At 37.1% G+C, this 26,078-nt stretch overlaps 3 protein-coding genes across 4 annotated transcripts; 1 reads left to right on the forward strand and 2 right to left on the reverse strand.

Moving 5' to 3' along the window:
• Positions 1 to 2,270: 2,270 nt before the first annotated feature.
• On the forward strand, positions 2,271 to 6,655 carry LOC122413266 (trans-Golgi network integral membrane protein 2-like). Of its 2 annotated transcripts, XM_043423535.1 has the most exons (4): positions 2,273 to 3,907; positions 4,282 to 4,317; positions 4,585 to 4,772; positions 4,973 to 6,655. In XM_043423535.1, the coding sequence occupies exons 1-4, from the start codon at positions 2,767 to 2,769 to the stop codon at positions 5,120 to 5,122; spliced, it is 1,515 nt and encodes a 504-aa protein (XP_043279470.1). In that variant the 5' UTR covers positions 2,273 to 2,766; the 3' UTR covers positions 5,123 to 6,655. The 2 variants fall into 2 exon arrangements, with proteins under 2 accessions (XP_043279553.1, XP_043279470.1); XM_043423618.1 differs by lacking the exon at positions 4,282 to 4,317 and having other exon boundaries at positions 2,271 to 3,907.
• An 883-nt stretch (positions 6,656 to 7,538) lies between these two features.
• On the reverse strand, positions 7,539 to 23,120 carry LOC122419032 (transmembrane protease serine 9-like). Its single transcript, XM_043433269.1, has 22 exons — positions 22,726 to 23,120; positions 22,306 to 22,402; positions 21,856 to 22,018; positions 20,919 to 21,124; positions 18,825 to 19,027; positions 18,245 to 18,421; positions 15,946 to 16,026; positions 15,379 to 15,454; positions 15,029 to 15,194; positions 14,408 to 14,825; positions 14,256 to 14,295; positions 13,413 to 13,700; positions 12,964 to 13,144; positions 12,166 to 12,371; positions 11,876 to 12,072; positions 11,002 to 11,145; positions 10,422 to 10,490; positions 10,238 to 10,289; positions 9,956 to 10,124; positions 8,297 to 8,699; positions 8,027 to 8,084; positions 7,539 to 7,745 (listed from the first exon to the last, which is right to left on the reverse strand). Exons 1-22 carry the CDS (start codon positions 22,792 to 22,794, stop codon positions 7,621 to 7,623), a joined length of 3,588 nt encoding a protein of 1,195 aa, XP_043289204.1. The 5' UTR covers positions 22,795 to 23,120; the 3' UTR covers positions 7,539 to 7,620.
• LOC122413648 (phenoloxidase-activating factor 3-like) lies at positions 13,829 to 16,103 on the reverse strand. Its single transcript, XM_043424178.1, has 6 exons — positions 15,946 to 16,103; positions 15,379 to 15,454; positions 15,029 to 15,194; positions 14,408 to 14,825; positions 14,128 to 14,185; positions 13,829 to 14,029 (listed from the first exon to the last, which is right to left on the reverse strand). Exons 1-6 carry the CDS (start codon positions 16,036 to 16,038, stop codon positions 13,908 to 13,910), a joined length of 933 nt encoding a protein of 310 aa, XP_043280113.1. The 5' UTR covers positions 16,039 to 16,103; the 3' UTR covers positions 13,829 to 13,907.
• Positions 23,121 to 26,078: the final 2,958 nt, after the last annotated feature.

A 26,078-nucleotide genomic window follows, 5' to 3' on the forward strand; every position in this document is an offset into this window, starting at 1 on the left:
TATATAACCCTTAAAAAAATGTAATTTTCGTTAATTGTTTTCTCGACAATTAGAAGGTAGATCCTATAACAATTGTATATTTCCAGGATATTTCCAAATTTCAACTGTCAAAGTTGGAATTTTCGATTTTCATTAGATTCGCGTCAACTTCCTCAACTCTCCTTTAGTGAAATCGGTATTATTAATTTTTCTTGCCTTGAAAGCAACGTGAAAATCTTTATACTTTCCTTTCCATCATCACCTCCATAGATTTCAATTCAATAAATTGAAGCCTTTTCATTGGATGAAGCTTTTTGGAGCCTGAAAAACACGTTTTATTGATTTTATCTAAGAAATGAAGAAAAAAATTTAATATAAAAAATTGGTACACGCCCATGGTCGACTGTCGTGACTTTGAAAAGCATGCTAAACGATACAATATTCTTACCAATTGAGGATAAAAAAATATCATAATTTATGGGCGGCTGCGCTAAAATTTTCTGCTGACTTCCTTCATCATATGAAAGATGCTAACGTCGATGTGTATACGAATTTTTTAAAATATATTTTGCACAGATGAGGGACATAAAAAATTCTTAAATGGCAAGCGTCGTTGGTTTGTTTATATTAAGGTATTTGTATTGAAAAACTTGGGCTCGATGGAACAAGGTTTTAGTATACTTTAACTAGCACATCATTCCTTTCATCGTAGCAGCTTTGGTACCTTTTAACAATGCTTTCCCCGATGTCTCTCTTTTCTGTTCTCTCTCTCTCTCTCTCTCTCTCTCTCTCTCTCTCTCTCTCTCTCTCTCGTTCTCTCTCTTCGGGTATAACGCGACGGGCGCGCTTCCTTTCATTCCACATGGGATATTAAAGCTAAGGCAATTAGTTCGAAGAAGGGGTTCGTCAGAAGGGAGCAAAGGGAGGAAAGGGGTGCAGCCAAAAGGAGGGGGATTTGAGTGGGATTTGAAGGGAGCTCGATGGTGGGGCTGTTTCATTTATGATTGGCTGTCAGAGAATTAATCTCGCAGGAGCGAGACCACACCCCCGAACAGCTCAATCCACCCCCGACACAGTTGTGATAGTCCACGAGCGTTGTGTATATATTAATCTTAAGGTAGTTCTGGCCCTGCGGTTATACATCCGCATTTTACTCACTTTTAATATAATTCTTCGAACCTTATGAAAATGCAGCTTAATAGGCTGATTTTTAAATGAAAAATTCAGTATTTGTGTCATTTAGGGAAATGAAAATCTCAAATTACACGACTCCGGACTGTAATTGAAATATGCTGCGATGGACATTTGAATTCGGTTGCTTTTCAGCTGTTAAAAATGACGATGACACTGTTTCACTCGGTTTTCCAGCTCAATAGTACATTATTATTTTTGATTTTGTGAAGCAAACCGATGTTATCGTTGGGATACCAAAGAAACATCGAAATTTCTGAAAACTTGAAAAAAGTTTTTATTCACTGTTTTTTTACGTGTCACGCAATATAAATTAACAGTGCTGATGATCAAATCCAGGATCACGAAACATGAAAGAATACGACGAATTTTTGAGGCTCCGATATACAGCAAAAATATTGGATGGCTTTCCTTCAAATTGAAATCGTTTTTTTTTTTATTTTCGTGATTTAATAATTATTTTTGTGTACATTATTATAGGTTATATTGCCAATTATTTTATAGTTGACATGTGATGTGGGCAATTTTCATTTTCAGAATTAATTGTTACGCCTATGATATTGTATATCTTAATTGAAAAGATTCGGATGTTTCACTCTACCTCAGAAAAATCGTCGTCGAGGTGAGAGAATGAGGAACTTTTTGTTTTTTTATGAGAAATAAATATAAAAAGGCTTGGGGAGAATGACAATTTTTTTTTTTTTTTAATTGAGAAAAGCTACAAAAAATAAAGAATAAAAGGCTTTGGGGGGAGTAAACTTCCCATTTAGCCAGGAGTCCAGGAGTAGTGAAATACCTTAAAGTTCTTAACCTTAAACTATGATTATCAAGTACTCTATTTTTTGACAAGTACGTGGTAACGACAAAATTGTGTATATACACTGTGCACTGTGTACGCCAAGAGTCATCTCGTGGCTCATCTGAAAATTGAAAACTTTCGTAACATTGCAGTAGCGTCATCTGCTAGCGAAATACTTTCATTCGTGAGATTTTGATAATTTCTTCGTAAGTTTGTCAGATGTCGCTAAAATAAAATGCCGTAGGTTGACGCACGTTGCGCACGTGTACATCGCTCATCAGCCACAAACACAAATACACGATTTGTTTGTATTGTGGTGCCGCAAGGCCAAATCTTATAAATTTCGGAAACGACTGTCGCATCAGTGTTTTTCTGTATTTGTTTATTCATCGTGTCGAGCAAACAATCGGGGTAGTTTGGTGGTTTGGTCGAACGTCGGCTTGATACGGCATTCAAGGTTGTGAAAACTTTGTCGCGTTGATACACTTGAATTTTTGCAGTTCTTATTTTCAATTCTGTCGGTTTTCTCATTGACGGGTCTGACATTGCGAGAAAATTGCGCAATTTCTCGGGTGTTCCAATTCGCATTCAATATTCAATATTCGATACTCACCATGCATAACCTCTAACGGGGAAAAATGACAAGTGCCGGATAAAACATTGTTGCATGGTACGAAAAACGAAAATAGTTCGGTATTTCGAAAAAAAAATTCAAGAATCAAGGTACACGCTATCGACACTTGAGTGACGAGAAACAAAGGGAAAGAACAATTATAACGGATCGCTTTGTTAGAAAAATGTCGAGAACAACTTTGATCGTTCTTTCAATCGTTTCATACGTGTTTTTCCCAATTTTAAAAATCGATGCATCTCCAATAACCAAAAATGTATCAATATTAGATGAGATAAAGAACGATACGGAAATTTGTGAAACACGCAGTGTGTTTTATGATTCTCGTTATGTAAAAAGTTGTCATGATTACAATTTTTCTGCGAATGTAAAAGAGGAGCTTTCTAATGAAAATGCTAAAAAATTTCTTTGCTTGGGCTTTTATCAAAGAACATTTCAGATATGTTATCTGAACAGTTTGCTCAAACAGGCGAATAATACTGACGTGCCAGAAAACTCAAAGGTGTTTGATACAAGAGTCGAAAATTCAATTCCCAAAAGCTCAACATTTTGTACCAACTGGAAGCATCCAAATATGACTATGTACAAGAAGGTGAAAGATTACGTTGAACAACTCGAAAAAACATTGAGTAATCCAGATCATTGTGAGAGAATGTGTTTGACCTATACTGATGAAATTGAACCGCTTTGTCTTCTATTGGCATCAATGGATGAAATTTCAAATAAATTGTTAATCAAAAAAAAGCAACTAGAGATCAAGCAGAAGGCGAGCAATTCTGAAAATGCTAATGCTAAAAATCCTCAAGCAGTGGTTCCTGAACCACCTAATAAAGCAGTTCACAAAGAAAACCCTGAGAGTAAAACCGTCAAAGGATCAAAGACTGAGACAGTTCAAATTTCTGAAACAGTACCACAGGAATTAGCTGCAAATAAAAAATCTGGAGTCAAACAGCAAACAAATCCAACTTTGGATAAAAAACTCCCGGAGCCTGAAACAAAAAAACCTGAGGCAGCTGAACCAGCAGATATAAAAACTGATATAGTACAAGGACCAAAAGAATCGTCTGCGGTTAAACCAAATGTGAACAAACCTACACAAGCTATTTCAAAGCCAGTAGTCATGGATAAACAAAAAGACAAACCAACTTCTTCAAAAGACCCTTTGGACAATCGGCCTCAAACTAGTGAAAATGAAGCTCCTGCTCATGATAATGGACAGGAAGATTTTGATAAAAATGCCAGCATTGAACAGGAAGATGAAAACACTGATGTTATTTCTCAACATACACAGGATGATGATATCACAGGTAAATAAATGGTGTTTCCATCTTTTCTTAACCTGACAGCGGGTGTGCTCGTTGAACTTTAATCGTAACCTAGCGGATTGTACGAGCAGGACTTCCATCGAAACGACCACAAAAACGACCGAAAACAATCGATTTCGGTCGTTTTTGTGGTTTTTTCGATGGAAATCCTGGTCATACAATCCGCTAGGATAGATTATTGAATGAAAGTTTTTTTTACCACTATGAACTCAACTCACAATTCCATGAATATAAACTTAAAAATAATGTTGCCGTTGCATTTTCATAAAAGTGTAAGAAGAAGTCTCAGCAAAACCATCGATGGGTTATAAAATCATGTTTAATAAATAGATTTCTTATTCATTCATAAATTCCAGTTGATCGGCGACCTTCGGAAGATGCTAATGAGATAGGTGAGCTGATCCAGTTGCTAGAAAATTTTTTCAATCCTTCCCAACTCTAGTTATTAAGGTTAAATTGAAATTCTAGAAATATGTAAACTTCATGTTCATATTATGCCATAGAGTAGCTCTTATCCAATTTTGTTTCTCGCTTTATAGAAATTACATTTATGCCATATATAATGCGGATGCTTCAGATCTGCAAAATAATATTCAAATTTTATCTCATATATATTTTTGTATTATTTTTAATGACGAAACATTGAAAAATTTTTGTAGAATCACCGATAGAAGCTACTCATGAAGAGGATGCGAATGAAAACTCTGTGCAGCCGCAAGAAAAATATAGTTATGGTCCACGATTGCCAGGAATCCAGGATGACGATGATTCTCACTTCTTTGGTTATTTCACGGTTATTGGAGTCATTTGTATTGCAGGCTACGTGGGTTATCACAATAAACAAAAAGTATGTTTTACAAAGATTGCTGTATTTACTTTGTTTCGGTTCGAGAGCACGAGTTGAAGTATTTCTCAAATAATTATACCACAAACATTAAACCGTCTGCTAATTATAAATTGCAAGAAGTCAACCAAGTTGAATTCTTGAATCGTTGACCAGCTTAACCTGACTGTACGACTAATTAGTATTATTTTTCGATTCATCAGATATTTGCGATGGTTCTTGAAGGACGGAGATCTCGTGGTGGTCGCGGCAGAAGGAGACCAAGTACGGCCAATTATCGAAAGCTCGATTGCACCCTCGAAGAGGCTGTTACGTCTCAATGCAATTCAAACGTTACGCACGTAATATATTGATGTGAATATTAGAAAAAGTATAAGTATCACGGAACTGTCAACGTTCCACATTCTATTCTCTTGTATCATAGAGTTGTTACATGAAGGGAGGTTTTTGTTTTTAAACTACTAGTGCACATATTATCGCGTTGCTGTGTCATGACATTTTGAGTGAACTAAAAACTGCGGGTTTGAGAGTAAAAGCACGCGAAGAGCACCGTCGATGTTCCTCAACGTCGTTCATTTTTTTTTGTCTCTTCTTCAACGACGATAATAACACTGTTGCGATTATTTGATTTTGCAGCGTATACGCATTATCGCTTTCATTTAAACTTCTTTGAATATATTTATATGGTATATAAAGCGTCTCAATCGATCCGATCTGCTGTACATAAAGAAAGAGTGAGTTTCAAATCTCACTTAAATGATCGGAAATGATGAATACTTGAACAAAAAAGTCACAAAAAAATTAATGCTATCAGGAGTCTAAATTCATTAGTGAAAAGGATTCGATGGATAAATTGATTTTGAAAAAGATACCCATGGAAAAATTCGTATTCAAGGAAACTTCGGTCCTCGGAAATTTTGCAGAATCTTTTAAAATACATCCAACTTTTTGGTGTTGAAAATACTGAGTTTCAATCCTCGTAGAGTGATTCACCAAAAAATAATTGCACAAGCAACTCAATTATTAGTTTTGCTTCGTGTGAAGTCAGTATATTTATTTCTCGGTATGGGTCGATCTTTTCATCGATTGCACTTCGATTAGAGCCATTTTCGACGTTCAACGAAAACTGAAATCTTCAGATTTCAATTATACTTATATTTCAATTTTATCTTGAATCTTTTTACCAAATCATGTGCAGAATTCATGAATTTATGATTTATTATGTGGAGAAAAAGCAATCAACAGAACTGAAAAAAATAAACGGATGCAGAAAAATCGACAAAGATTAATTTCAACGACGAAACAGCAACAAATTTTCGTTCCACAGAAATGATTTGTTCGATTTTTCATGATCGAAATTGTAACCAAATATGTTTGACTGGGAACGTATACGTATAAGTTGAAAAATCGGAAAAGATCGATCGATTCGAGGACTTTTTGGCTGGTTAATTAACCAGACAAAATTGGCATGGAGGAAGACTGTTATTACATTTTTTACGAAGCGTTCTCGGCTGGTTTCGCTAACCTTCGATCTTAACGCTTCCTCATTCAATTTTTGTGACCGAGTGTATCAGAAAGTTCGGTTCGGTGACAAGACTGATGGTTCTTTTTCAAAATCAAATGAAATCGAAGAAAAACATGCAATCACGGAATAAATTAATATGAATGAGCGTTAATTCGTACTGGTTTGGTTATCCGTAAGAAGACCACGTAATGTAAGAATAATTATGAAATTTAGCATACGAAAACAACATAATACACCGTAACAGTAATAATAACGTATGATTCTAGATTTACGCTATTCGTCACATAATTTGTAAATTGATTCGAGATTTTTCACGCCAATAAATATTAAGGGGACATTTATTTTTCCTACTGGATCGAAATTTGGTTCTGTATATTCCTCGTTACGCCACGTTTGCAGTATTTTTTTCGTATTCTCACAAGTGGCTAATGTTTTTCGAACCTCGAGAAATCCAAGTGGATATTCACGATACAATTACGAGCTTGGCTCTGTTACGAAGTTTATCTTTTGATTTATTCGCCCGGGCGCGTCGAAATCTGTGACTGGTCATTAAACGGTCTTCAATCGATTTTTCACGCTCGTTATTTTCTTTCTCATCCATTTCGTTCTCTTTGCTTCTCGTTTTATTTTTACAATGCTCTGACAATGAGAACCGCACTATTGCTACTCGTAGAAAATCAATAAAAAACCTATCGTAAAGAACACTCGATCAAAGTCAATGTTTTGTACGATCGATTATGAGCACTCGGTGCACAAACGTAGAGCAACGTTTCAAAAGTCGTTTCGACTGCGCTGAATCATTTGTCGTACTTTACATTCATCAGTTTTTCATGTTACCCCATAAATTAAAGTAAAATTTCGTTTTATTCTCTCTACTTTCCTGCAAATGAAAACTACAAATTTGGATAAACGATTCCTTACTGAAATTGACTTTTGACGTTGAATTATTGAGGGGCCATCGGGTCACTGTTGAAAATTTGAGTCCCACGAGTGGGCCAATGGAAATGCTAAAGAATCAAATGTCGATGAGATTTATTCCGATCTCGAGGGTCATAAGACAACCGATTGTTATGTTTTGTCCTTGGCTTTAATTTCAACTGTTATCTGTAGCCCAGATACGTTTGCGCAGATTGAATTTATCGACAGCGTTCGAAATAATCGTGAATGAAAGCGGAGAACAAAAAATCACAAGCCAAAGAGAATGCAAAGAAATAAAATTCGGTAATAAAATGAACAAGGAAATGTTTCTCGTTGTATCGGTTCGATTTATCTTTATTGATGCAATAATTGTTTCGTCCTTCGACATGAAAAGTCTTTTGACCTTATTCACGTCGACCTACAGTAAATGCCGTCCTGCGTATTAGCTTTTATCCAATTTAGATAGTCCGTGATTTTGACGTAAACCCCTGGCGAATTTGGCAACGCGCAACCGATGCCCCATGAGACGATACCTGTCGTCGATAGTTTTTTTTTGTATCCGAGTCGTTTGAATATCGAAAATTTTAAAAACCTACTCATTTTATTAAGAAAAAATCTTCAAGTCGAAAAATATTTCAACTTCATTATCCATCAGCTCCCAATTATGACAATTAAATTGTAAAACTCTTTTTTTCCTCAATTGTTTTGCTTGTCCAAGATGAACATTTGAAATAGTAAAGAATTTTGAGAAAACACGAAACAATTCCACAGAAATGCTAAGATCTTAATTGAGATCTAAGTACTTTGATCTTACCTATCATCTCGTATGTTCCTTGTCGTTTTTCGTAGAGCAAAGGTCCCCCGCTGTCGCCCTGGATGGGAAATTATTTGTACGCGTGAGCAAACAATTTGAGCCTCAACAACGTCACAAAAAGCTTCAATTTTCACGCTCTCGTCTGATGCAACATTAGTCGCAAGATTGTTCCAGAATAGCCAAGTTTTTCGTCAGAATTTCAATAGAAAGCGTTAACTTTGTAAAGTGAGTTTGGCGAGACTCCGCCTTGTTAAAATCACAATAAAATACCTGGCACGCATCGGTTCCTGCGGCATACGCACACATCATTGATTGAGTGACGTGCTCACCAAACGAGGTGTTACTACACGTTATCCAGGGCATAACTTTGAGACTCGCTTGACGAAGATACCTCGATGATTCTCCGGACGAGGTGACGCGACCCCAGCCTGCGACCTTGACTGTACGACCCTCGTATTCGGATCCTTGAACAGGCAGGCACAACGGGCTCACGGTCTCGCTGTACCTCACCGGGTATTTTAACTTCATGAGTGCAATATCGTTCGTGTCATGAAGAAAATCACTCTCGAACTGTTTGTTCAGTATAATTTCTTCGATTGGCAGGATGTATCCGATCTTGGGGTTTTCGAGGTCGTGTTTTCCAAGCCCAATTTCCAAATCTTTTTTCTCATTCCTGTACGTTCCGATAAAATGAAAAAACGACAATGAATTTTCAAATTTATTCCTGTAATAGGGTATTTTACATCATGTAAAAAAAATATATAAAAATGCATGTTTATGATAGATTTCGTAAAAAGTAAACGAGAAACGTCAATATTCATTCATAAAAATGCAATGTAAATTTTATAATTCTATTTTAAAAATCGTCCTTTTTCATATGTTTTTCAAATGTCTAAAACGCCATCCGCCATATTGGATTCCAACGTCACGTCACTCCGATAGTGCGCTCTGTGTTATTTTGAAATTTTACAAGTTATTATGCACGTTTGTGGTCTTTTATCATTAATTTTATTAAAATCGCATCATGGAAGACGGTGTTGTGAAAGCAAAAAGTACAAATCTACCAATGATAAGTATGTTGATGGTGGCGATGAATCCACAATTTTTGTGGCATTTTTACACTTGTATTATCGCATTCAGGCACGAGACACCAATGATATACTATTGTAACTCATTATATTCACAAATCTTGTTACTTGGTTTTTCGCAATCGTATTGTTTACTAACGGAGTGACGTCACAAACCGAAACAACATGACGGCTGGCGTTTCCGCGCGAAAATTGAAAATTATAAATAAAAAATAGTTTTTAAGAGACTTTTCGGTCTTATAAAATTTAAATAAAAATTCCACTGGTTTATTACGATCTCAGGATTATTCTGAAATAGTTCTCAAAAAAGGTGTAATACCCTATTGTGAGCAGAACAACAAAACATTGCGGATCGTGCGTTACGTGTTTTCGAATAATCGTGGAAACGGTGATAAAAAAGACTCCAAGTTTCCACGCGATCTTTATCGTTTCTGAAAATTTCTCGAGACCACCATCCATGGAGGAATGTTGAATTTTGGTGTTTCATTAAATTCGAACGAGTGTCTGAACGGCGTACAAAAATGATGCTCAATAACGGACTCCGCGTGTTCGGATTATTTGGAAAAGTGACTTTGACTTTTGAGCTCATCCGAAATTCGTTTATTTCAGCCATTAAGAAGTTTCTCTGCTGACAATGAAAAAACGTCGAGTGCTTTTTCAACGCTTTAACATTTGAAGGGCGCATGTGATGAGCCATAAAGTAAGAAATCTATTATTTACGAAATACTGCAGTTCGGAGTTCCGCCTGATGTTCCGGCAACTTTTTAAAGAGCGTACCGAATGATAAACGACCTCGAAATTAAATGGAACGAATAAAAAAGAGAAGATCGATCGCACGCACCATTTAACGCAGTGTCCTGCAGTGAGAATGTATCGATCGTTTATAAGGGCTCCACCGCAGTGTAACAACTTCTTGTGATAAATAGCGACAATCCATGGGAAAATGTGGGGCTCGGTGATGACACCACCGACGATTCGGTTGGACACTCCCTCATTGGATTTTCCGCACTCTGCGTTATTTAACCGAAGCAGAAAAAAAGAAAAAAACGAACACGAGAAACAGTGAGAAAGAAGATAAAACGATACGATTCTGATAAACTTTCAATGCGATCCGTAAAATTACCACAAGTTGGATCAACTCGAGGTCGACGATAAAACTTTTGGGCGAGCGCAGGCTGCAAAAACAAAAACGAAATAGCACATCGTGTAATTTCATTAGTCAGGTCGATCGTCAAGCAAAAAACAACAAAATCTATCGCTATTCAAATCGATCGCTTTTAATTATCATTCAATCACTATCAACGAACGTCTTGGATGAGAAAAGCTCCGAAGGTCACCAGTGCTAAATTCGTCCACATCATTATTTCCCACCCTTTCTTGCTTCACTGTCTCTATCATTGGCCCTCGCAAGGGCTTTATCCTCTTTCCCGTTTTGCCAACTCTTCCGCTCCGGGAAATCACGTACTGCGCTCGATAGCATCGAGATACCCGGGATATATTGCTAGCCATATGGCTCGATTTAAAAGTCTATCCCCCCTATTTCTCGGTCCGGATGTCTCCCCTCTCCGAAGCAAGACTCGTGAGACATTTTTATTCGATGGTTCCTCGTTTTTCCAACGCTTTTGTTATTCTTGAAGGAACATTCCATCAGAGTGAGTTTATTCAAAGGTCATTTATATTTAAGTTACAATTGACAACTCGCCATGTTTCTTTTTTTTTTTACAAATTCAAACTTTTCAAAGACTTTTTTCGGACAGGAACTTTGAACTTTCTTCACGTCGGAAAGACTTTTGAAAGATTGATACGTTCAACGACTTATTTGCTTTTTTTGTCGTTTTTATTTCTTTTACGTCAACGCCAACAGTACATTGAATCTCGAGTTGTTACTTTTATGATCCACGGCACCATTGATACGACGTCCGTGTACAGACCCGGGTATCCGTTTCCACAACCGACCCCAGTCGATGTGATACCAATCAATTCGTAACGTTCTCGTGAGTTTATCATCTGAAGAGGGCCACCGCTGTCACCCTGTGGCAGTTGGAAAGTAAATTTACTTGCTTTCTTACATTTTATTTTCTTATGAAAAAGTTACGAGAAATCCTGGAAATCTGCTATTTAAATAAACGTTATGAAGATCGCGCGATTGAGATATTCGAACCGTTTTGAAAGTCATGCATTTTTGCAAAACGCTTACGGCCCTGTAGAACCACTTTCCGATTGAAAATCCTCAAAGTCATTTCGCACTAAAAATTTAGCTCGAATACGAGCGTGAAAAACATTACAATTTTGAATTTCATTCTTAAAGGGAACGATATTTCGGAGCACCGAAGCAGCCACGAATACAAAGAATCAGCAGATACTCAAATCTCAAACTAAGACAAACAATCAAGAGGAATTATCGTATCGAATAAAGTTTCGAATCTGCCTTAAAAATAGAGAGGCGAAAAAAATGAGTAAAAAATTCAGGTAAACGTAAATTTATAGCTGGACAGGGCAAAAGTGTGTGGGAAACAGTGACGTCGTGTATCGATGAAGTGGCATCAATCTACCAATTTTCGGAGCCCGTCGATCATCTTTTCGCACCATTGCCCTGGCGATATTGCTTTTTAAATTTATATTTTATTTATCACCATTCCTTTTTCAATGGCTATAAATAACTTGGTGATGAAATATCTATTTCGGAATGCCAACATCGGTTACTGCGTGTAAATTTAATCAGGAAATGTACAGAAAAAACAATTTGTTCGGAAATAATTACCTGACATGCATCACGACCACCGTCATTTAGTCCAGCACATAGAACCGTGGAAACTTCTCCTCGACAATATTCCGAGTGAAAAATCTCAAGATTAACGGATCGAAGAGTGCAGACTTGGTGTGGAATATCAGCCAAGCCCCAACCAAGTGCAGTCACAAATTTCCCTCCGAATTTTTTCGAAGTGCTCATTCTTGATTCTTCGATAAAATCAATCCATAAAAGTCAATCGAAAATAAAAATTTTCTGCTAAACGACATTCTACCCAGTAATTAATATTGTTTTTTAAATACCTATCTGAGGCAGGCAAATTGGGCGTATAAATTTGGTGAAAGTGACTCTCATGTTCAACCGCACGAGCATTATATCAGCGTTTTGCGTTCTATTGTTGTAGCGTGGGTGGACGATCAATCTTTCAATCGAAAATCTCACCGTGTGATCGTCGTCCATGCAAATGTCGTGTTCTCCCAAAACCACCTTCAGTTCTCGCTGTTCGTAACTAATTTCAGTTGCAATAACATCACACATTATCATTCAGGCTTTATAAATTTTCACTTGCGTACACAACATTTCGTAAAAAATAATAAAATTCGTAATTTACTATGTGCAATAGGGTGATTCAAAAAACAAAATATTTTTTTCCTCAAAGTCGCGAGTGATTATGTTAATACATAATGTCAAAGTAATTCTCTCAAAATTTGGGCCATCTAAAATAATGTTTAGAGGTGGCGCCACGATGTTAAATTTTTTTTCTTTCTCAGTGAAAAATCACGATAAAACAAAAATTGATTGTTCGATGCTGCAACTACGAAAGTTAACACTCAATCAAGAGTTGATTCTCTCAAAATTTGAGCTTGGAGAAAATTTTTTTCATAAACGTCTTGAAATAAAATTTCCTCAAAATTTGAATGACCTGACAAATTTTTCAGAGCTACCGCCAGTGGGATTTACATATTTTTTCACTTGTAACTTTGAGGCGAAAAAATATTTTTTTTCAAATCACCCTAATATGCAATAAAAAACAAATGATTGAAAATGAAAAATTGCAACATGAGCTTTCTCCTTCCGATTGCGAGCTAGTAAAGAAATACCCTAGAGCAAGGCAGTGAGCTGCAGTGACGACGTATCGATCGTTTATCAGAGATCCTCCACAAATTAATCCTCGATCTTTCGTTATTATGAGGGCTACCCAAGGATACTCATTTTCCATAACTTTCAATCCACCGACGACGCGAATGTCCCCCACAACGGGTACATTTTTACGTCCACATTCTGTTAATTCGTGCGGAAAATTTGAGAAATAATTGAATGCAATGAAAGCCGTATGACACCGTTCGATCGATCGAATGAAAAGGAGTTTGTCCATTTTCGTCATTTTATTGGCATGAGCGAATAAATTTCTTTTTTTTTTTTTTTTTTTTTGCGAAAAAATCGAACGGTGTTAGAAATGTTTGCTTTCGATAATACGAAGCAGGCAGATCAGCAGCTTTACAGTTTTATTGATCTTCAATAATTTAGTTTAATCATTTCAAAAATCAACCGCAAAATTCGTAAGTGGGACTTCCGTAGGACACATCCAGTTGTCTAGCAGCTCGATGATCATTTTCGAAACTGTATTCACAGAGGCCGACGAAACTTTCTATGATTGATAGTTGCAAAACGATAAAAATACGCGCAAACATTTTAATGGAAAAAATTGTCTCGGGGATACACGCAGTTGAGCGAGGGAAAATTGCGAGACACCTTATGCTGTGCACAAACCCGCGAGAACTTTTCGTGTCAAAGTCGTTCCCGGACTCCAAGGAGTTTTCAAGTTTTATTTTTATCTCTAAAACGCGAGCTCAACTGCTCTTTCAGCGTTATCTGCAACCAATGGCTTTCCCGTAATGTGTCCGGTGGCCCACATATTTAGTTGGTCGTGTAATTTAAGGAGACAGTCAAAAGTTTTCAACTTGTTCAACATTTATTAAGAAATTCGGCGCATTTTTTCAATTAAAATTTACTTTCCCTAACACGAATAAGCATTTTGCATTAATTATTTCGTACAGTAACAAGCGTCTTTGGTATTTTGTAATATCCAATCGAGATGAGGTCCGATCTTCGTGAAAACAGCTGTTCGTGGTTTGTCGTCGCATTCATTCACGTCGGACAGTATTCCTGTTGATGAGCGTTATTACCATGATTTTTAAATAATTTCATATTACTCAAAAACGAATCGGAAGACTGATAATGTGAAGAAATTCGTTAATAATTACCAACGAGATCGTAAATTCCTGTGTACGATCGATACAGGAGGGATGAGCCCACGTCGTTCTGAAAATTTCAATTGAATTAATGCTGCGATTGATAAAATCGATGATGCAGCTAGTTTCGATGAATTCACCTTGTGAGATTTTCGTAAACCTTCGAGGGAGCGTAAGATTCTTTTGAATAATTTACAAAATGTTCCCATTAAAATTTCGGTTGAAAAAATCAAGTCAAATGTGAATGTTCGATGAAAGCTGTACGTGGAAATCTGAAATTAGAGAAACTCACGTTGCAAATGACAGAATTGACACCAACGACACCAACACAGCCTGAATCGTCGTGATAGTCCTTCGGATTTATTCCCGATTTAATACACTCGTTGTAGCCGAGAATAGGCAGCCCCAATTTCCGAGGACGACACGTTCTTGTGTCAATGTCATCGGACGATTTGCTCTCGGTCCATCCGAAGACAGTGCCTACTTGGCCAAGATACGATGAGCCTGGGTTGGGCAGACACACCGGTGATATTCTTTTCTCAAACTTAATTGGACGACTCAAACGGACAAGAGCGAGGTCATGGGCATGGGAATCCGGATTGAATTCTGGGTACATCGTTACTGTCTCGACGCTCGAGTTTATCGAAGATATGTCGATGTTGCAGCGATCGTATTCGCCAAGAGACACTTTGATTTCTGGGGCCGTTGCTCTGGATCGAAAAATATTATTCAATTGAATGACGAATCATGAAAATTTAACATTTTCGACGTTTAACTAGAGGAATTTCTATTTTTTCACTCTATTCATAAATTTTCAATCAATTTATCGTTTCTCGACAGATGTTTTTACGTAGTTAAGTGGAAAATCGATATTATTGTTCGCGATCAATCGCAGTCCATTCCCTTGACGTACCCGACGAGTTGGCTAGCGGCGGTTAACACGTAGCGATCATTTATCAAAATTCCGCTAACGAGCTTGTTCGATTTAACGTGAACATTCGTGAGCCAAGGAAACTCATGACTCTGCGTGTCTTCGCCTCCGAGTAGCCGAGCATAATTGCGATTCGATTTTCCACAAACTGAAATTTAAAGAACAAAAAATTCATTGGTTACTATGAGAAAAAAATTCCAATGAGAACGCCAATGAAAATTTAACTATTGGGATTAGTGAATTAATTGTTCACGCCCAATAGTAACGAGTCATTAAATGAAATATATGAGAATGACACAGTTCTGTAAACCAAAAGAAAATATTTTGCTCACCGCAGCTACCACAGGTTCTGAATCTTCCAAAAATCAGGTCCCACACTCCTCGTGATTTTCTATCGCCATGTTGTTCCTTAAAACATATTTTTTTCCAAATTAGAATAGTATACAATTTTCAATTTTTTGTCAAACCAGCAAAATCAATACGAAAATAGAACCTTAAGAGTTCAAGCATCACTTTCCTGTGTTGTTTCATTCGCGGTGTTAAAAAACGTCAAATCGTTCTAAAACGCCATGACAAATTACCGTCATAATCAAGGCATTGAGTCATTGATTAGTAGAATTTCCCAATTTTTCTAATTCCTACCTCAAAGTTAGTGACGCTCTTCAATCACTACGAATATCGATTATCCGCATGGTTAGAGCGTCCTTAAAGTACTCAGCTTCCAACTTTATGTTACGAAACGTCAGTTTTCGAACACGCACAACAAAATATTTACAAATATTTTTTTTTCTATATTTACTAAAGAAGCGTGAGCATAAAATATATAATGAAAAAATGACCGACTAAAAAATTCTCTATGAATTCGAGTGCACTTTTTCCAGTTCAGAAGAGTCACTTACCTCAGCTCGAACTGTGAATTCTCGGTCTTGGGGCACAGCAGAGTAAATGATCAAAACGCATATGAGATATTTCACGTATTCCTGAAGATACATTATCGGTTACAACTGAAGTTGCGACTCGTAGTGTCGCGCTGTTGTTCGCGAAAACGACTGTTGCAGGTTCATCCGTACATCGGAGTCAGTAGGTTCGCGAATAGCGGGACTATCTCATAACCCGCATCCCGATCCAGTGTAGCTGATGTACCTGGCTCTCCAACAGCACATCCGCGTTAAAACGTCACTTTCAAAACTGTGGCGAATACACGTTGCGTATTTGTAATTTATCATCGATCAAAAACGAGGATAATTGATTCCGCACCTGATGATTTATCGATGATTTTTCAAACCATTTTCCTCTCATTTTCCATTTTTACGATTTTTTTTCCAATAAGATAATATATTTTTGTTACATTTTTCAGATTTATCTTCCTTCGGTAATCATTCATTTAAACCATTTTCGGTCCCAAAACAGTTGGTTCTCACTTGAATTATAGGTTCGAAAGGTTTTTCGAAATTTTTTTTTCATTTTTCTTCATTTATTATTTCTGCCATGTGTTATTATTTATCGTCATTCATTATTTTTCCAATTGGAGAAGATTTGATCAAAGAATCGAAAAAAAGTTATTCGGCTGATAAAAAAGTCGAAAAACACGTTGCTCGCTCCGGCCGAGAATCCTCAATATATTTCAGGTCCCTTCATTTGGTCCTTCAAGACATATCTAACGACGTGTCGATGACCTATAAAAAAGTCCCGTTACGAGCCAACTCGTATAAAAGCTGAGAGTTTCATCGAGGAAAACCGCAAAGACGAAAAGCAGAAAGAGAGGGAGAGGCAAGAAAGAGAGATTCGTAATAACGATATTAACTTACTTTGAGTAAATTCGATGTGAAATCTCGCGAGATTGGACTGATATTTTCAACCGCAAAAAATTTGATTTTTCTGGGAATTTCATATGAATTATTCACGTACTAAGTTTCAAATGTTCAAAAGTTCCCGATAGAGTTTTCCTAAGCGAATTTACGTTTTGCTTTTAATTCGTTCCGGAACTCCACTTTGAGTAGATTGAAAACATTCAAAGTTTGGGAAAATAAATATGGAGGAATAATCGAATGCACAAATGTGATTACTTAAAGAATAATGTTTGGAAAGCAGTAAAAGTACATAATTCTATGGAATCATCGTCGTTTTTGCCTAGTATTTTTCCAATTCGTAGCGTGCTATATATTCATAATTTATCACATATTTGGAACAGTTTCCATTTGTTCGATCTGTTTATTTATCTATTTCTCCCCTTGGTTCAAAACTGTTCACTTATGTGATCAATTTTTCTATCACTATCTGGGCCATGTTACCGGTACGGAGTCCCTCTATTTTCGTCGAAGTCTATCTCAGTCTGCTACTTTTCCACGAGGGTGGTTTTTATTTTCTGAGGGTTTCTCGTCACATGTGTCCCAGCGGGTCTGTCATACTTTGATAAATGGCCTGGACGCAAAAATAAGTCCGAATTTTTGTGAGTGCCACCGGACGCTGCAGTGGAACTACCGAAGGAAGTTTAATGCGAAGATTTAATCGTCGATTGAATTAACATTTTTCTTATGCAAAAATTATCTTATTTGATAACGGATTAAATCTATTTACGACTCAATTTCAAGTACATGCACTTCGAAGGGGAAAAAAACTCCTCTGAACGATGTCACATTTCCATCGGCCAAGGGCTTGCCTTCCTTATAAATTTTTCACGTATTTCATCGTCATCGAAAGCCTGTCAATATCTGTTAAAGACGACGATGACGTCGAGCAAAGAGGATGAAGTGCTTGGAAAGGTATAAGAAAAAGGCGAACATACGAAACTCGATAAAAAGTTTTAATCAACAGAAAAAAATGGTAGGTGGTTGTTTTTTAATTATCACAATAGAATAAATAAAGTTTTGATTTAATTATATCTCGTATAAGACTGATCGAGAGATAAAGTCGAAGATAAACGTGATGCGAGTACTGGTACATAACTAATCACACCACGTTATTTGAGTTGTGTAAATTATCAGGATTTCATTTTATAAAACGAAAAGGCTTTCAAGTCAAACGTTATTGTGAGTAAACGATGCTGCGAAGAAAAAATCGAACCTTTTCTCACTTCTATTTCTAAGATCATACGTTCACGTTTACGTATATGAGACAAGTATCACGATAATATTGGCACAGTAAAAAACGATTTTTTAGTTGTTTTCGAACGTTGTATCGTGACGCGTAGCCTTATTATTTGTCGCAGAAACATCCGTCCTTCGTGTTGTCAAGAATCCATTTGAGATAACGTGTTACTCGAGTGTAAACTCCGGGATATCCTGGCCTCGCGCAACCATTTCCCCATGAAACGACGCCAATCTGTTCATATTTTTTGTCTTCTCGTTCGGCGATCAAAGGTCCACCGCTGTCACCCTGAAATTGAATCGTTCAATGACACAACTTGACCTTCCTTCTCCAAGATATTCAATTCCCATTTTTTCTGCTCATACGAGTAACCCATGAGATTCCACGTCATTGACAATTGGAATGCCTGCATCATTTTTTTCATAAGAATTACCACAGCATTCATTCGGCTAATAAATAAAAAAAAGTTAAAAACGCCGATGTTTGGTTGATCATTCAACTAAATTTTAGCCATTGAAATTCTTCATGCTTCGTTGTCATACGTGAGTGAATGAATTATTGTCGAGGGATTATCGAACAATTAATTTGCAAAAGGAATCATTTATGTTGTGGAATGATATAATTGGAAAAATTATCGGAAAAATGTTCCTCGACAATTGAGCAAACTTTGGAGTCGTAAAGAATGTCATACTTGACAGGAGTCTCGTTGTCCTTTTGGATAACCAGCACATAACATGTTGTCAGATATCATACGAGGATTGTAGCTCGTATTTCGACAATCCTGAAGGCTCATGACAGGCACCTCGACCTCCTGAAGAACACACGACGGCTTACCGTCCTCGCGGAGTGTTCCCCATCCCGAGGCAATCGCTTTTGTCCCAACGTAATCGTTATCTGCGAAAACATTATACATCACCCGTATATATTCCTTCGAACACGTAACTCTGTGATAAAAGTTTGTTCGGTAATTTTCCAATGGTACTAACCGAAAGGGAAGTGGGGGAGAAAAAAGGTGACGAGAAAACCAGGAAGAGAATAGAGCTTATGAAATCATGGCGAAAGTATCGATAAAGACTGCCGATTTTCACACGTGAGAGTTCGCAGTCGCTTTTTCTATGTGGGCGGTCACTGACCGAATAAGTAATTTTTATTGTTCTCTCGTGGTTTTGTGGTTTTCTTGGAGAAAAGAAAACAAATGGACAGACATAAAGAGAATTCATTCACAGATTGTGATCGAGAATCACCAGAAAATAGTGGAGGCTCCGTGTCGATGGGTTTATGGAATTTTTCCGGTAACCGATTCTTCCTCGAGGAAAAAAAATCGCTACTGAATTTCAAAATTAATGGGTCAAGGTGGAAAAAATCTTTCATTCTTTTATTTCGATATACTTTGCAAAGGTTTTTTTATCACTCTTTATATCTCTCAGGTGTGCCATTGTTTTTCTCGATTCTTCCATCCATTTTATCACGAAAAAGTCTACAAAACGTAGCCCCGTGATCCCATAGCTAAATGTCGAATGGCAAATATAGCGTTTATAAAAAAACTGACGAGATCACAGCGCGCCAAGATACTCTGAAATGTCCTCGGACGCTTGTCATAAAAGCCTCTCGTTTCATGATATCTTTCTTGAGATGATCGTTTCTTGAGAATCTTTCTATTTTTGAAGGAGTCCTGGCGAACAATTTTTTCTTCACTTCTCACATTTTGCTGTTTGAATTCGTAGTAAGAAGTGTTTATTAAAAATATGTTTCATCGCGTTCAATAATTTCAGATAATTTTTACTCAATGGACGTTCTCGAGTATACAAAATAGGAAGAAAATTCCGAAAAAAATAGTGAAATTCGTAAGAAAATGGCCATTCCAATGGAAACGTTGTTGACTCTCGAGTAGAAAAAACTGTAACCGCATCAAGTTATCATTTCTATTGCTCGAACGAAGCGGCAAGGGAAGTCTGTATCATCGAATTTAACGTTTCCCTCTCGCTGCTTAACTGCAATAACTCACGCAGATCCGAAAGAATACGAGTTTCTTTGTTTTTCATATTCGTTCTTTGATTAATGAGTGTATTATTCTTTTATGTGAGTAGACTTCTGCCAGTGGAAAAAAGTAGATAAAAATAGAGCTCTAGCGGAAGTCGTTACGATTAGTTAACAAAAGAGTGTTTTTTAATGAAGAACGAACGTTCGAATTTCAGATCTTACTACGGTCTCTCGATTTGGGAGGTCAAATTCTCTCTGAAAGAAGTTCTTCCTTCCATTCGTGCCAAATGAATAACGCGTCAAAAATAATATTCGGAAAATATCGGTGCACTCCCGATCGCATTTAACTACCCGTATGTGCACTTTAATTTATGACTTTTGTGCAGTAATCCGTCGCGTAACAAACGATAAGCTGACGTCCAACCGGGTCGCACAGCCTTGTGCAACACTCTGATTATACGGGACGATTTGTTTTCGACTACAATCAATTGATTTTTCAATTTTGATGCTCTGGTTATTTCACATGGTATTATAACATCCAAGATTTCCCGTATCGCTGTCACAATGCTGTATGACTTTCTCGTCGAACGCAGTTATTCTCAGACGTTAGATAATTTTTACAGTTCTTAGAGGTGAGCCAAATAATAGCTGAGTGCGTCAGAATCAACGAAAAAACTATCGACATTTCGTTTAATAATGAATTTCGTTTTTGTAGTGGGATGAAACATGAAGAGACTGAAAAATAAGGTTTGGCACCTGAAAATACGACGAGAGATAAAATATGTTCAAAGTATAGTTTGATCACCTTGCATCGTTGGCAGGCAAATCGGCCTGATGGCGTCACTCAGTGGTACCCTGTCGTTCAATCTCAAGAGAGCAATGTCATTATCAAAATTGAGAAAACTAAAGTCACCGGTTAGCGCGCGCACGACGAATCTCGACTCGGGCGTTTTTTTCTCGTCGCATCTGTCGTGCTCGCCGAATGTGACTTTAATCATAAACCACATGAACCTGAAAATTAAACTGTTGAATGAATCATCGTGCAGCCTTAACCACATCGACGAAAATGATGTTTTGTTGAACAAGGGCAATTATTATTTATAAGAGTATTAGACAAATGTAAGAAAGTATTATTATTTCCATAGTATCAAAAGCTTTTCAGGTCAATTCCAAATAAATAGTTTGAAGAAAATACTCCACGGAAAACTTCGAGCTATCAAACTCGAAGTATAATAAAATTACAGAACCGGTTCCAACGCGCTTTTCACAGCAAACTTCCGTCTCAAAAAAAGCTACCGTTATTTCTAAAGCGACTCAGTGTTCGAAGACTCCTTGATATTCAATGATTTCGTTGAGAAAGGCGTGTTGATTGATGATTAAAAAAAAATAAAATACTAGGAGTTATTTCCGACTCCAAATTTTTGCGAGTAAAGCTCGAAAAATACTTTTTCGACTACGCGTTTGCGTGCTATTCAATGGTCAGCTGGTAAGTTGATTTTTTTTTTGTAAATTCACTACAAAAATGATGAAACGATAATTCAAATTTTATAAAACGGAGCCACTTTGGGAGAAAATATCGATTTTTGTCACGAATTTCCACTGAAACTAAGCGAAAGTTCAAGTTTCGATTGAAATTTTTCCATTATTTTTTCGCTCTCTCCCTCTCTGCGTTTCTTTATCTTCAGCTCCCACATATTATTCCGTGAGATATTGTTTTGATTTTTATTTTCTATTTTCATTACCCTTTAACGCAGTGAGCTGCACTGAGCACGTAACGATCGTTGATCAAAGTACCCCCGCAGTAAAATTTGTTGAGATACGACAATCTCGCCATCCATGGAAATTCATTGACCAAGGTCGTTTGTCCACCAACTATGCGGCTTTCTTCATTTCGGACTCCGCAACCTTTCATTTTTTACACGAGAGTTTAAATATATTAACATAAATCAGAATCGAAGATTTGGGGCGGAAAGAAAAAACAGGTTTTCGAATCAATTAGTTCCATTAATGACTCGAGGAAAGATAATATAAAATGAAATTGCTCGATATCGTTGATACTTTTAAAAATTGATTCACATACCGAGAATTTATCGGAGCAGTTTACATCGAGCAGACAATTTCAGTTAAATTTCGTCTTCGAAATTCGGTCTCAATGAATGAAAGCATGCGTACATTTGAAAAATGTAACTCACTGCAGTAACAAGATCCTGGCGAGGGTGCATCCGCTGGTGGTTTATTTCCGAATAGGCCAAAAAAGTTTTTCACCATCGATCCAACTATGCCTCTTTTCTGTAATAAATTATTAGGGACAATTGTGAAATTAGAAGCTCGTTCTTCGATCATATATGCTGGCAAAAAAATGGTTGGACACAATGAATCCTGGTCAAAATTCAAATTGGTCTCGCTCAAGAATGTAGTAATGAACAAGCAGTTGAAAAAATTGAATGCGACACAAATGTAAGAGTTGAGTTTTCCAAGTTTAGCACTTTTCGAAATTTTCAAAATAACGAAGGATCTTTGGAATGACTTCCTCTGCAGGTTGCGTGTTTGTGTTGTCAGTAATAGCGAAAACCTGAGAAAATTGTTGTCACGAGGACGAAATGAATACTCACCTGAGTCTGATCACTGTCAGCAGTAACCACTGCGAAAAGCACGCACACCAAAATCACTCGCGTCTTCATTTTAATGTATTTCCCTTATTTAAAGTGGAAAACAAAATTTTCAGTCGATGGAAACCAGTGGCAGCGTTACGGTGTGTAGAAAGAATGAGAAAAACCAATAATTTATAAAATGAATGCGTCAAAAGGAGCCGTTCATTGAAGAAAGTGGCACGAAGATGGTCGAACACTGCGGGTGCTCATGGCACCTTAATTCGATTGACGATCGAGGGGAACCGCGTCAATAGTTCCTGGCTTCTCTGAGTCAAGACTTCGGTGCGAGTGACCAATCGTGATGGAATAGAGACAACAAGAACCGAGAAGAGAAGCTTTCACGACGTTTGTCTTTCTCTCGCTCTTTTACACCCGATATTCGTTTATAGCGGTATTGAGAACGAGACAATAATATATCTATACATGCACGCCGTTTTCTTTCTCTTCATTTTTCTCTTTCCCTCTGAATCTCTCCGGGACTACTTACACGAGGCTTTCCGTGCAAACGTTCCTTCGATTTTTCTCCCTTAACGAATGAACAGTGCAAAAAACAACGTTTTCATTAATACTCGCACTATAAAAAACACTCATAATGTTACCTTGTCCAATTGATGGATCCTAAAATCCATTATTTTTTGCTTCCTCATCGAGGAAGCTTTGTGACGATGAGATTTTTTTTTTTCCAGTTTTCAATGTCAATGTGCTCAAAATGTTCCAAAACATCGAAAAATCATATCTAGAAAAATGTCCGGATGTGTGTGTCTGTGTATGCTATGACACTGCAAAATTCAAACGCTTATAACTCGGAAACGGTTTGAGATACAGGGCTACCGTTTTGCACAGAAGTTAATCTATACAAGCTCTTCATTCTCTGATAATTTTGTTAGAATTTGTAAAAAATTACGAATCTGACGACGTTTTGAAATTTTCATAAAAAAGGGTGTCGACGCTCTAATTTTCGAAAATTTTAAGATTTATTAATCTTTTTTTTCATAAATAGACTATCATAATAGGAAGGTTGGTATTGAATTTGGGGAATATCGGTTGAGCGGTTTAAATTTTATGACATTTTGAATTTACGAAAATATGATTTTTCCAAAAAATCGTCTAACCGCTTCAATTTTTGGAAATTTTGTAAGATATTATGTATAAGTCTGTACTTCCTCTATACTTTCCAGCAAAGTTGTCTGAATTATTTAATTCCAATGTAAATAGAAAAACGATGAAAATTGAAAGTTGTAAACTGTTTTTTCTGATGGTTCGTCATTTAGTTTTTTTTATTATGAATTTAAACAAAGAGATAAATTAAAGTTCGTAAAAGAAGGTAGAGAAAATACATCATTTCCTTATATACAAAAAAAATGCTGCAAATTAAAATTTGCAAATTGCTTCCTCAAGATGGTCAAGATGCACGATGCTCAAAGCTTCCTCTATAAGGAAGCAATTTGCAAATTTTTCTTACATCTCATCGCGATTCCTCTATTGGTTGGCTTTACTTCATAATTTTATTTCACCTCGGAAAAATATGGATCAACATCGTAGAGGGTTCTAACAACACAATTCTTAGCTACTGCTGTGCGTAAAATCATTGAAATAAAAATGCCATAATTATCAACAATAAAGTTGAATCAAAAGTAAAAGTGAAGCAAACCGTTATTTTGACGTGCGCTCTTTTCTCGGCAGGACATCACTTTACGATGGTGCTTATGCAACTTACTGAACAATATCGTAGAAGTCATACGTGCGCAGTTATCACGATGATTTACTTTTCTATACTCCATAATCGTAAGCCAGAAGCGAGAGAAAAAAACATTTTAAATACTCGAACGTGTTTTTGTTCTCCAAAGAACTTGTAAACTTACGAAATGCGACGATGTGAATTTGGAACAATATTTTTAAGGCATCGTCCTAACTCGGCTACATGGACAATCTGAAATAAATTAACATCCACAACGAAATAACTTTGACGTCGAACGCCCCATGTAAACGGATAAAATAGTTCGAGGAGCGGATAATACGTGTGTGGATTCTCTTTTTCACTCTCTCGTCTCTCTTTCTCCGGTCTCTCTCACCTGGTATTCTACAAGCTGACCAGTTCGAGTTTGCTTTCGAGTTCACGTTCACGGACACGTTGATGCTGTTGCGGCTTCGCCGCTGTCACTGACCGTAAGGCCAGCTCGTCCCTCCCGCTCTATCTGGCCGCGTGTAAGCCTTCTAACTTCTTTTCACATGGGATCTCTAGTCAGCAACAACACCTACACGATGCAAACGAAGCCAAGCGAGAGAGACCCACTCACGGACGAAGCGAATGGATAAGAGAGAAGGGGCGAGAGGGGTAAAAGTACGGAGAACTGGATAACTGCGTTATGCAGATTTAATGCTCCAGGAGAGGATGAACACTTGAAACAACTTTGAATTCTTTGGGGCAGCGATTGAAACTTGGCGTCACCTTGATCTCGCGTTCTTAAATATTTTCCAGCATCGCCTTTTTAAATTTACATTTCTCCTGTTAGTGACGCACCAAAAACCGGTTCACCATCCTCCAACTATGGGAGATTAGAAAATTTACGTACGCCTGGACATAAAACTCGAGGGCTATTCGTCCTCAGACAATGGCCGACTGTGTTTTTTCAAACTTGAATTTTTGCACGACTTTTTTTCAAGTGCCAAGGACAGTGAGGAGCTCAGAATACTGCGATCTACGTATTAAACATTTTCCACATTTTGTTTCTCAGTTAAAAGTTAATAGAAAAATGTAACACTCATTTTCAGATAAGATTTATTTCCCGGGGTTCGATTTCGGAGATTTTCGTTTTAATTTACGATTTCGACTGCACCGAAGACGAAGAACATTCAACTGGCGCCATGGGGTCGTTTAATCTGTAGACCAATTTTGAAGCGAATCACTGACCATCGATCTTCAGTAATTTCTGAGAGTCAGACTTCGAGAACCGAACCTGGCTGATTTTATATTTGAATTTTTGTCACTGAAGAGTTTCATAACGGTACGTCGGAATTTATTGCATCGATAGAATCATTAAATTTGTAAGTGACCATGAGTCATTGACGACGATGATGAATAATGCATAGGTTATAGGATCGAATTTTTGGGACTGAGTGTTGAGGCACATTAGTCATAAAAGTATAGCAAAAATGTTGATTTGTGGATGAACGCAAATGAAAAAGAATTGATGCGAAAGTGAATAAAATGTTAGTATCATACAAAACGAAGGACAAAAGCCTTCCTTTGGATGAAGCTTTGCATGATTTCCTAAATGTCAATTATCGCTTTGCACGAACTTGAAAAATATCGT

The sequence above is a fragment of the Venturia canescens genome, chromosome 1 (genome assembly GCF_019457755.1).
Source record: "Venturia canescens isolate UGA chromosome 1, ASM1945775v1, whole genome shotgun sequence".
Taxonomy (NCBI): Eukaryota; Metazoa; Arthropoda; class Insecta; order Hymenoptera; family Ichneumonidae; genus Venturia; species Venturia canescens.

What these genes read in the sequence shown, in the direction of transcription:
- LOC122413266 (XM_043423535.1), top strand. Translation starts at nt 2,767, where the DNA reads ATGTCGAGAACAACTTTGATCGTTCTTTCAATCGTTTCATACGTGTTT. An exon ending in ACAGGATGATGATATCACAG is followed by an intron (nt 3,908 to 4,281) that starts GTAAATAAATGG and finishes CATAAATTCCAG; the next exon opens with TTGATCGGCGACCTTCGGAA. An exon ending in GTTATCACAATAAACAAAAA is followed by an intron (nt 4,773 to 4,972) that starts GTATGTTTTACA and finishes TCGATTCATCAG; the next exon opens with ATATTTGCGATGGTTCTTGA.
- LOC122413648 (XM_043424178.1), bottom strand. Translation starts at nt 16,038, where the DNA reads ATGTATCTTCAGGAATACGTGAAATATCTCATATGCGTTTTGATCATT. An exon ending in AATTCACAGTTCGAGCTGAG is followed by an intron (nt 15,455 to 15,945) that starts GTAAGTGACTCT and finishes ATATGTTTTAAG; the next exon opens with GAACAACATGGCGATAGAAA. An exon ending in TCAATTCTGTCATTTGCAAC is followed by an intron (nt 14,186 to 14,407) that starts GTGAGTTTCTCT and finishes TGAAATTTTCAG; the next exon opens with AACGACGTGGGCTCATCCCT.
- LOC122419032 (XM_043433269.1), bottom strand. Translation starts at nt 22,794, where the DNA reads ATGAAGACGCGAGTGATTTTGGTGTGCGTGCTTTTCGCAGTGGTTACT. An exon ending in GACAACGAGACTCCTGTCAA is followed by an intron (nt 18,422 to 18,824) that starts GTATGACATTCT and finishes ATTCAATTTCAG; the next exon opens with GGTGACAGCGGTGGACCTTT. An exon ending in TCAATTCTGTCATTTGCAAC is followed by an intron (nt 14,296 to 14,407) that starts GTGAGTTTCTCT and finishes ATTATTCAAAAG; the next exon opens with AATCTTACGCTCCCTCGAAG.